This window comes from Triticum aestivum, chromosome 5A (genome assembly GCF_018294505.1).
Source record: "Triticum aestivum cultivar Chinese Spring chromosome 5A, IWGSC CS RefSeq v2.1, whole genome shotgun sequence".
Classification (NCBI taxonomy): Eukaryota; Viridiplantae; Streptophyta; class Magnoliopsida; order Poales; family Poaceae; genus Triticum; species Triticum aestivum.
The window spans coordinates 699,496,507-699,506,590 of record NC_057806.1 but is presented as its reverse complement, the minus strand read 5'-3'; the positions used below and the strand labels follow the sequence as shown (position 1 = coordinate 699,506,590).

The 10,084-nt window shown below is 45.2% G+C and overlaps 1 protein-coding gene and 1 pseudogene across 1 annotated transcript; both read right to left on the bottom strand.

Moving 5' to 3' along the window:
* Window positions 1–4,310: 4,310 nt before the first annotated feature.
* Window positions 4,311–8,342, bottom strand: LOC123101828 (protein FAR1-RELATED SEQUENCE 6-like; annotated as a pseudogene).
* Window positions 8,343–8,834: 492 nt separating this feature from the next.
* LOC123101827 (probable truncated L-gulonolactone oxidase 7, mitochondrial) lies at window positions 8,835–10,050 on the bottom strand. Its single transcript, XM_044523105.1, has one exon. It carries the CDS (start codon window positions 10,048–10,050, stop codon window positions 8,899–8,901), a length of 1,152 nt encoding a protein of 383 aa, XP_044379040.1. The 3' UTR covers window positions 8,835–8,898.
* Window positions 10,051–10,084: the final 34 nt, after the last annotated feature.

Here is a 10,084-nt window from a genome sequence, read left to right as displayed (position 1 = left end):
ACGCGAAGCGGAGACGTGCGACCGAGGGTCCCCTCCGGCCATATCGCAACCACCCCCTTCCACAGCAAGTACCTGAGCGGTTTCATGGAATGCACCCAACTTTTGGCAGCACGTGTGGGGCCCCACCCGGACACCCCACAGCCAAAATGAACGAAATCCGACAACGAACGCAAGTTGCGTCACGTCCGGGCAGTATTTTAGGGGTTTTCGGCCCGGAAAATCGTAGAAAATCCATACGGACTCGAAACGCGGCAAATTTTTGCGTGCGTGTCCTGCATGTCACTATGGCCCGTGAAAAAAAATTGGGCACAAAACATGTTTGTTTTTCTTGCAAAGTTTACAAAAAGTACACTAAATGACAAAATTATACAAATAAATAAATAAATAAATATTCAATATTGTAGACTGGCCGTCACCCACTTAATAATCGCCGCGGGCCTGACGCAGCAAAATATCTACCCAATATCTGCACGAGCCGTCGCTATCCGAGGGAATATTCCCGACAAACGCGCACGTCGCCCAATCACGTCGCGCATGCCTTTTTTGCGTCGTACGTGCCGACGACGCGCCCGATCTGATCCCCGTCGCCCGCCGCCCACACTGTCGTTCCCCGCCCAACAGCGTCGCGCCGCCGTCAGCCCGCACTAGTCGACGTCACCACCCGCCGTCAGTGCCGGTCGTCAACGCCCGCCGTCAACGCCCGTCGTCACCCAGCAATAGTCGACGTCACCACCCTCCGTCAGCGCCGGTCGTCAGCGGCCGATGTCACCACTCGCCGTCAGCGCCGGTTGTGAACACGCCGTCAGACGCCGCCGTCAGCCGCTGTGATCGCCGTCGCCCGCTGTAGTCGCCGTCGGGCAGGTATATATTTTAAAATTTTCAACATTATATAACACATTAGCTACGTGCAACGTCACATAGATATTTTTATATGCAGTATGGACATCGATGGTGTGATTGCATGTTCTGCAGAAAAATGGGTTACTCTTGTTAATAAATTAACATCAAGTCAGCGATTTACGTTTTACGAAACAGAGATGGAGGGCATGTTACGAATACCTTCGGTCAAGATGCGTGATAATTTGCTTGCGCTTATGATTCAAGGTTACAATCCTAGTAGTAAAAAATTCATGGTGCAAGAGGCAGCCGGAAAAAAAGGGTTGATTTCATTGAGGCCTGATGATGTGTTTGCTATATTTGGTTTGAAGAATGAAGGAGTTGATGTTTCTAGTTTTTTGAGTATGGACCAAGGCAAAGCAATAAAAAAATTCCAGCTAATTTTGTTAACAAGAAGAATGGTAAAATATTGATTGATGATCTTATTGAGAAGATTGTGAGAAATAAAAACGCGGACGATGAATTTGTTTGGATGGAGTTTCTCGTCCTGTTAGGGACTATAATTGCACCAGTGTCTGATGAGTACATTCCGAAGAATTATTATGCACTAGTGCAAGATGTCAGGCAGATAAAAAAGTTCAACTGGAACGCATTCACTTTGCGGTTTTGTTTGTCGGAGATTGGTACGGTCTTGCAGCCCGGTCGTGTTAGGGAATGGCCACGTGGCAACCTAGCACTTCTGTAGGTATGATTTATTTTTTAAATTGAATAGTTATATTATGTAATAATAGTGTAACACATGCTAAATGGTTGTGTGTTTGTTTTGCAGTATCTATATTGGGAGAAGGTGCAGCCAAGCACCGGTCCAAAGTATGATCCTTTAGCGTTGTTGAGCCCCTTGATGAGGAATTGGACAGAAGCGGCAGCGGAGAAAAGAGACAAGTACGACTTTCAAAATGGTCGTGGTGTTGGAATGGTAATACGTTAAATATTTATTTTTCCATTTAAAGTCTGCAATTAATTATTAATTAAATATGATTGTATGATTCTTTATGTTGTAGATCGATGACACCATTACTGAAGAGTACCGCTTAAACAAAATAAGAATGGAACAGGCTGAAAAGAACAAGAAATCCAGTACGAGAAAGTCTAAACTTACTGGAAGGAGAACAAGCGTGAGTACATCTGAGGCTTCAGCTACCCAGAACCCTATTATGGATTGGATTTTGACTGAGCTGAAGCACATTCGTAAGGATATGCTTCGTATGCCGGAGCTATGCGCACAGGTACAAGTTTTCTGATTTTGCCGTTCACAATGGTTTTCGATGTGTCACATAACTAATTACAACTAATTTTTAATCATAGAGGGTCATAGGGAAATTGAACAAAAGCGCTGTATTTTACAAAGCCGGTGATAGTGAAAAAGAAGAAGAGAATGAGTATGGTGAAAATAGTGAAAGTAGAAACTATGGTGGAAAACCTTGTAAGGAATTTGTATATAATCCTGACGTGGACAATTTCGAAACACCGGGAAAAAAGAATGTGCAAGAGGATGATGAAGATGATATTAATGATTCTGAAGAGAAGACACCTTATTATTGCACATCTGAATATTTCGATAGTTTCAAGGATGATGAAGAAGATCCTATCGAAGTTCCTGAGGTATCTGATGAGAAATCCATTACATCTTTAGGAACAGATGAATTCGCATCACGTGGATCGGTAGATTGTATTGGAGAAGATGAGGTAGAGGAGAAGGGTGTAGGGAAATGGAAGCGGACACGATCAAACCTTATAAAGTCTCCTTATATTCCCGTTATACCTACAAAGCATGCAAAGTGTTCAGCAAAAGCAAGTGAGTTTTATCATATTATTTTCGAGCTGAAATTACTACTTATCATTGAATTATTAACATATTACCGTCATGTATTGCAGAACTATTCGAGAAAGAAGTCTTTGAAGAAGAATACGATGTGATTAAATCTAGTGTTAAGTTTGTTCGTGCTTATCAGCGGTCAGCAAAACATAGAAAGAAGGAAATATTCAATGATGGCATGCGCGAAGGTCTGAGTGCAGAGAGGGCTTGTAAGATTCTTGATCATCAATGGCTAACCGGTGATGTAAGTTATTGTTCTGTTTTCTATTAGCATTCAATGCAAATTGGAAATGTTATACATCATTTAAATTATTTTCAGGTTATCAATGCTTATTCGTCGTATCTGTTGGGAGTTGTTGGTGAAGATCGTCATATAATGCCGACCTGGCTGGTCAATAGGTTACTTGAATTTAGACCGGACACCCAGGGAGGAAAAAATGACAACGAAATTGTGGCGAAGAAGAATGGACCCTTGAATAGATGCACCGATGAGTATTTTAAAAAAGATAAGGTAAGTTCAACTGCCTTAAAGTATGCATATATGGGATATAAATAATAAGATAGTATATGTTGATTGCATCATATTTTCGTTGTGATGTAGCTTTATATTCCTCTTAATAAGGAAAATCCCCACTGGGTTTCGGTTGTCATGCATCGCCCGAAGGAAGAGTTCCAGGTTCTTGATTCTTTGATGGGACCTGAACTTGACAGTGAAATTACAGAAAAGGTTGAGGAGCTGGTACGGCATAAATTTACATGAGCATATTGAAATTATCATTTAGTAACTGAACTATGTTAAATTCTTTTCGTGCTATTATGTATATGAACAGAAAAATCAACTTGGATATGACATACGTGATGCGAATGCGAGCGGTGCTGTGAACTTTCCGGATGTGTCTACCTGGCCTATCAAAATGTATAACATCCCACAACAAGAAGACGGGTGAGTAAATACTTTCATATTGTTTTAATATCTTACCTCAAATGCGAACTTATAAACTGTTGTTTGTACGGACCAGCAATTCATGTGGAATATTTGTTCTTCGATACTTTCAATATTGGAACGGTGAAAAATGGACAAGCCATTTTTCTCAGGTCTGGCTTTTTTCAAATGCTTATATTCAATTAAATTCATTATGTAATACTATTTGAATTGTACTAATATGAAGTTCTAACAGGGGTCAATTGATAATCGAGGGACTTAATGATTGCGCAGCTTATTTTTTCGGAGAGAAATACGCTCAACGATGTGAAGGACAAAGTTACCCGGCTTGCAAAGAAGAAATAAAAGAGCCAAAAAAATTGTAGAAGAAAATTTTGTAGTCTCAAATAATGTTTACATTTATTTCGACTATCATGTCTTGTGATGAAGAAGACACTACTATTTTGAATATTTAAGTCGAGAATGACATTTGGATTATTATGTTGTCTTCATGTCGTTGTCTTTACATTTGAAATCTTCATATTTATAGTTGTGCAGTCGTCAAGTTGTTTTCCTGTACTGCTGAATGTTAAAAAAATGTACATGTATTTATTATGCACTTTAAAGCACTGTCGTCGTCGCTTATTATAACACCGACGTTCTTAATTTCCTTTTCTACAAAAAAAAAATTGCCGACAAGTGCGTCGGACAGTCTGACGTCAGACAGGACCGACGGCACTGTCCAACAAGGCAGCGTCGAACGACGGGTAGCATAACTAATCAAAGACGCTCGACTGCAAGTGCGCCGCCAGGTATAAAAGCTGGTCGTCGCGCGCTCCGTCGGGCCAGGTGGGACTAAAACTTAGCTATCGCAGCCGCCGTGCCTGCAGCGACGTGCGTGACCGCGTGGGCCGGCCCAATATCATTGTTTCCGCCCACGGCGCGACGACGTCCCAAGTAGCACGCGGCGCGACGACGGCCCAAGTTCTACGCGGGGCGACTTGGGATGTTTACTCCCAACTCGGCCGACGGAGCGCGCGACGACCGGCTTATATACCCGGCGGCACATAGGCTATCGAACTCCTTTCGTTGCCTTGTACTGCTGCCGCCGTCCGACTCTGCCCTGTGGGACAGTGCCGCCGGCCGACGCTGCCACTGTGGGACAGTGCCGCCGGTGCACTTGTCGGGTGTTTTTTTTAAATGACGGCGTTCTAAGCGACGGTGACCGTGCAATGCAGAAAATATACAGTAAACAGCGACGGCCGTACTATGCAAAAATGAGCACGTCAAAATAAACAACAGCGACTTGCACAAAATTAACAGTAAAAATTAACACATCAAAATAAACAAAGTAAAACTCCTTCTTGCATTACATAGTCTGTCATCAAAACAAAATAGTCTGACATCAACGAAGTAAAATAAGTTCATATAACATATTATAACAATTATTAAAGATCAAATGTATAGAACATTAAAAAACTGTCTTCAATGAAAGGGTGGAACGATCTTCCATAGCCATCCATAATAAAACTGTCTTCAATCAAAGGGTGAACCAATCTTCCATACTCCACAAGTTAAGCAAAGTTCCTACATAACAATAAGATATGTGTTAATTCACAATGAACAAATAAATTCGGTTTGAACAATAACATAAGAAAATCATACTTAGGATTTTGAGGGCACGTGGACTTATAATGACCCGTAACACCGCACAGTCCACATTGACGTTTGCTTTTCTCATCAAAAGCTTTTGGTAGCCCATTTTTAGTGACATCAGGACCATCCTTACCGCGGCCTTTAACATTCTGTTTTGATGCGCCTTTGGTGTTAACTTTTGCGGGATCACGAACAAGACCATGATCTTGATTAGGCTCGAATGCATCATCGTTCACAAACTGTACCTCCGCACCAGGCTCATCCTCCTCAGTGTAATCATTATCTATTATGTCCCTCAGAGCCGCCTTCAACTTGTCGAATAAAAATGGTTTATGGCATGCTTTATGAGTTGCTTCAGCAGATAAGATAGTCAACTCGCTGTACTTAGCTCTGTCCCCTGCACCTGCCCATCCCCATGCAAACAGATCGCTAGTGCGCTTCACGGGAAGTCCACCCCTTGCAACTTGGCTCAACCTCCGTAGTACTAAACACTTAGGTATCTCACATAAGCGTAGCTGAATCAGAACGTGAAGAATATGTTTGCAAGGAAGTCCTTTGCGATACATGCTTCTGCAACTGCACTTCACATTCTCTTCTAAGTTACCTGGGGTGTAGTCCATAGTGAATCTGATATCTCTATTTTCGTTCCATGTCAGTATGAATCTGTGAGTGTCTGCTCCTCTCAGTCTCTCAAGGACCTCTAGCTCCCGTGCCTTCTTCATATCTTCCTGCAAGATATAAAAGTTTGCCGCAGTGAACTCACGGGCAGCTGATTTCTCAATATCTTTACACTCATCCAATACTGGTACTGGAACTGTCTGTGATTTTGTGTAATCGTCATGCGCCTCATTCTCACGGAGACGAACTATGCAGTTCTCATAGTGCACAATCATATCAACAATAGTCATACCGGAGTGTAGATGCAAGTGAAGGCATGAATTCAGACTCTCACTTCGCTGGTTACTTCGCATACCTAAGAAAAACCCACCTGGCAGATATGATGCAGCCCAAAGCCTTTTCTTCTTGTACATCCTACGTAACCATGTCTTTGTTTTCTCCGACTGTCATTTGGCGGTAAACGCTGCCCATCTCTCCTCAAATACCTTTTTTGAAGTGGCATAATAAAGTAGAGACCTGAACTCCTTTAGAGACTTATGATGAAGGTGTTTCTGCATGTTCTTCTCAATATGCCACGAGCAAAGACGATGCCAAACCTCCGAAAGTACCTTTTTTAGGCCTTAATCATAGCTGCATCTCCATCAGTAATTACTGACCTGGGCCTCTTCTGACAATGAGCCCTCAAAACCGTCTGAAGCAGCCAGACATATGTATCTTCTGTCTCATCAGACACAAGAGCACAATCGAATACCGTGGTGCAACGGTGGACCGACAAAAGGTATAAATGGCATGCCATACCTATTCATCCTGTATGTGCTGTCGAAGACTGTCACATCACCGTAGTCAACATAGTCTCGGTGTGATTGAGAATCACACCAGAATATGTTTTTCAGCCTTCCTTCATCATTGACGGTGTGCTCAAAGAAGAAATCTGGATCTCTCTCTTTTCTGGTCATCATGATCCCAATGGCAGTGTCTGCATCACCTTGTGCAAGCAACTTCATTTTTTCTCTATAACACATGTTATAAAGCTTCTTCCTCCCAAAACCAGCCTTTGCATATGACCCGGAGCGCGCAACGAGTTGATCATAAATCATATGTTTCCTGATTCCAGCACCTTCCATGGTTAAGATCTCAGCCTTCTGATATTCTTTTATCTGATTGTGAGACCGAAGAAACATGACTTCATTCGGTCTAGCTAGAACGTGACTGTGATTATCATTGAAACTGCTGACATACCAAACGTCACGCTCTTTATCAAGTTTCAAAGTTATATGTGCATCGCAGAAGCAACGAGTCTCCCCTCTCAGCCTGCGGGTCCTGCCTTCCATTGTACAACGTTTTGCCTGTCATTTCCCAGCTCTCGCACACACATACTTTCTCAAGCGCTTAGTTGCCTCAGGACCTTTCGAATATTTCAGTGAGTCCTTTCTTACGCTGAAACCACGCTCGTACGCATACTGATTATAGAAATTGTAAGCATCTCCTAGTGACTTGAACGTCTTCCTCATGACCTTCCAATGCATGTCCAATGATTCTTGCTGATATTCATCAAATCCGATGTCAAAATTAAACAGATCATCACCAACATGCTCATCATTCCCGCTTGTACCATCTACATCTCCCTGTAAATTAATGCATTAAACCATTTATGTCAGTCAGTTATAATTTTAAAATGTACTGTAGTGATGTAAGTTTCAGAACTTACTTTGCTGGAGCTGTCATCATGAGATGCATCGACGTGTGATTTGTCACTTTCATCGTCCACAATATTCCTCACAAAGTCCCCGTCCTTGTCCATCTGCGCGCATTGCAAAAAAAACATGTAAGCGCTCATATGGTTATTATGTCATTTCTTCTCTGATTTTATTAATAACATACCCGGAGTGCACTTTCAGCAAATGAATCATCTATATCCAGATCATCATCATCATCGCCATGTCGCTGCATCATGCAAAAAAATATTAAATTTTCCGTGCGGTCTATCATATTTACCCCCTCATATTTATTGTTTTATCAACATTGATCACACTTACATTGCCACTATAAGATTCATCCAAACTCATGTAGTTCTCCTCACGAGGTTCATCCATATTCCGTGACGAGGTTTCATTGTCCTCGCTGTAATCATCGCCATCATAATCTCCCTCCTCCTCTAACTATATATAGTTAAAAAAATGTACGATGAATCAAACGCCGTGTAACATCATCCCTAAAACAACTATCTTATCAAGCACAACAATGTCTCAAACCAACCTCTTGCACGGCGGCGAGGATTTCAGCCGGATCCATTTCCTCCGATGACGAACATGATGATGGCGTGACGTTGCTGGCCGGCGGAGGCAGGTGTCGACGGCGTGAGGACGATGGCTGGTCATAGTAGGCATAGTGCGCGGAGGGAGGCGGCGACGTAGATCGCGGGTGGGCGGCCATCTAGGTGACGGGAATGGAATGCGGGGGCGGGCACGCGCGCCGGCAGCGGTAAAGGCGCCGGAGCATGCGCGGCGGCCTGTTTGGGCCGCGACTCGGGCGACGGCGACTTCGTGCAGATGGGGGGCAACGTGGAGACAGCGTGGATGCGTTAGGGTTCAGGGTTTCGACGGCTGGCGTCGGCGGCTACCATGTCTTTATTTTTCCTCCAACAACTGTCGACGCCAACGTCGAGACGTGAGGGCATACGGCGACGGGTGCGGGTACGCGGGCGGGCGGGTGTACAGCGACGGGTGCGGCATACACGGGCGGGCGTACGACGTCGCGCGTGACGTACGGTGTCGGGTGGGTATTCCTATACCTAATGTGAAATTACCATACTACCCACTATACGTTTTAGGGGGTTGTACCGAAGCACTCCCCATAAACCTATTTATGAACGAAAAAAATGCACTTAGATAACTATGTGGAAGAAAATGAAGTAAATCAAGACACCGCTTACAAAAGCATACTAATTCAACATTAGATCGCACCGCTTCTTGACCCATCCATGATAGATTCATATTTCGTCGTTGTGGTCGCGGTGTGAGGTGGGTCGGAAGGAGCATACCCTTGCCTCCGTGTACACCTTTCCAGGCCGACAGTAATAGCCTTGTTCTGGCGCGCAGTGCAAGTCGTGAGAGCATATGCAAAGCCCTTCGATGGCGCAACCCTTTTGGACTATGTTGGGGCTACCATCAATGCCGAGCACGTGGTCGCTCCACTCGCTAGAGAAGACCCCGTCTGGGTCGTACCTCTCCTTCACTTTGAGGAACTCGCCGGCCTTTGCGTACTTGGCGATGGCGCCGTCGAAGGCGAAGTTGCGGTTCTTGCCCCATTGCGGGACTGCGCCATACTTGCGCAAAGCCATTTGTTCGAGCTCGTCGATCACATCAGAGTGAGCACGCGGCCTGCCTTGGGTGTAGCTCCGGTAGTAGGTGAAGTCAAAGTTGACCGAGTCCTCCGTCTTGCCGAGGTAGGCGGAGGAGGCCCCAACGTAGCGGATGAGCATGCCCATCTTCGCGTCGAGGCTGCATAGGGCGCGCGGGTTCAGGTCGCGGAGTCGTTGCATGTCGGCGACCAACGCTGGGGCTTTGGAGAGCGTGACGCTGAAGCCAGTGTTGTAGAAGAAGAGGCTTCGGACGCGTGGGTCCCATGGGCATGAGGAGCGGAGCAGGTTGTCCTTGGCATCGATGCATGAGCCGGACGCCTGGATGCGGTGCTGGTACCCGACCACCGGGTATCCCGTGAAGGAGGAACCGTCGTTCGTGAAGCCATACGCCTGCATGGGGAATGATGCAGGCAGCACCCCTGCGGCTAGGCACCGTGCCATGTCGTTGCTTTCCTCCACATGCTCCTCCGCGACTCTTGCGATGATGAGCCCCAGCGTCGGGAAGGAGCGGAAGCCGAGGTAGTCGTTGAGGCCATCGCCGGGCGACGAGACATCGACACGGTCATCCTCGCGGTAGATGACCTTCCCCTGGCGTGGCAGCCATGTCATGTCGCCGAACTCGTGCAGATGGCCCCACACGGCCACCTGTGCTGCCAAGTCCGAGTCGTCGCGCTCCAAGAACGTGACGGACCGCTTGAACATCGGTTGCAACTGCAGAGTAACCTGAGCAAGCATGACACACAACACACATAAGGATGGGATTACCTTGTCTAGTGACATTTGTTTTATTGGAGCATTACACACACATAAGATT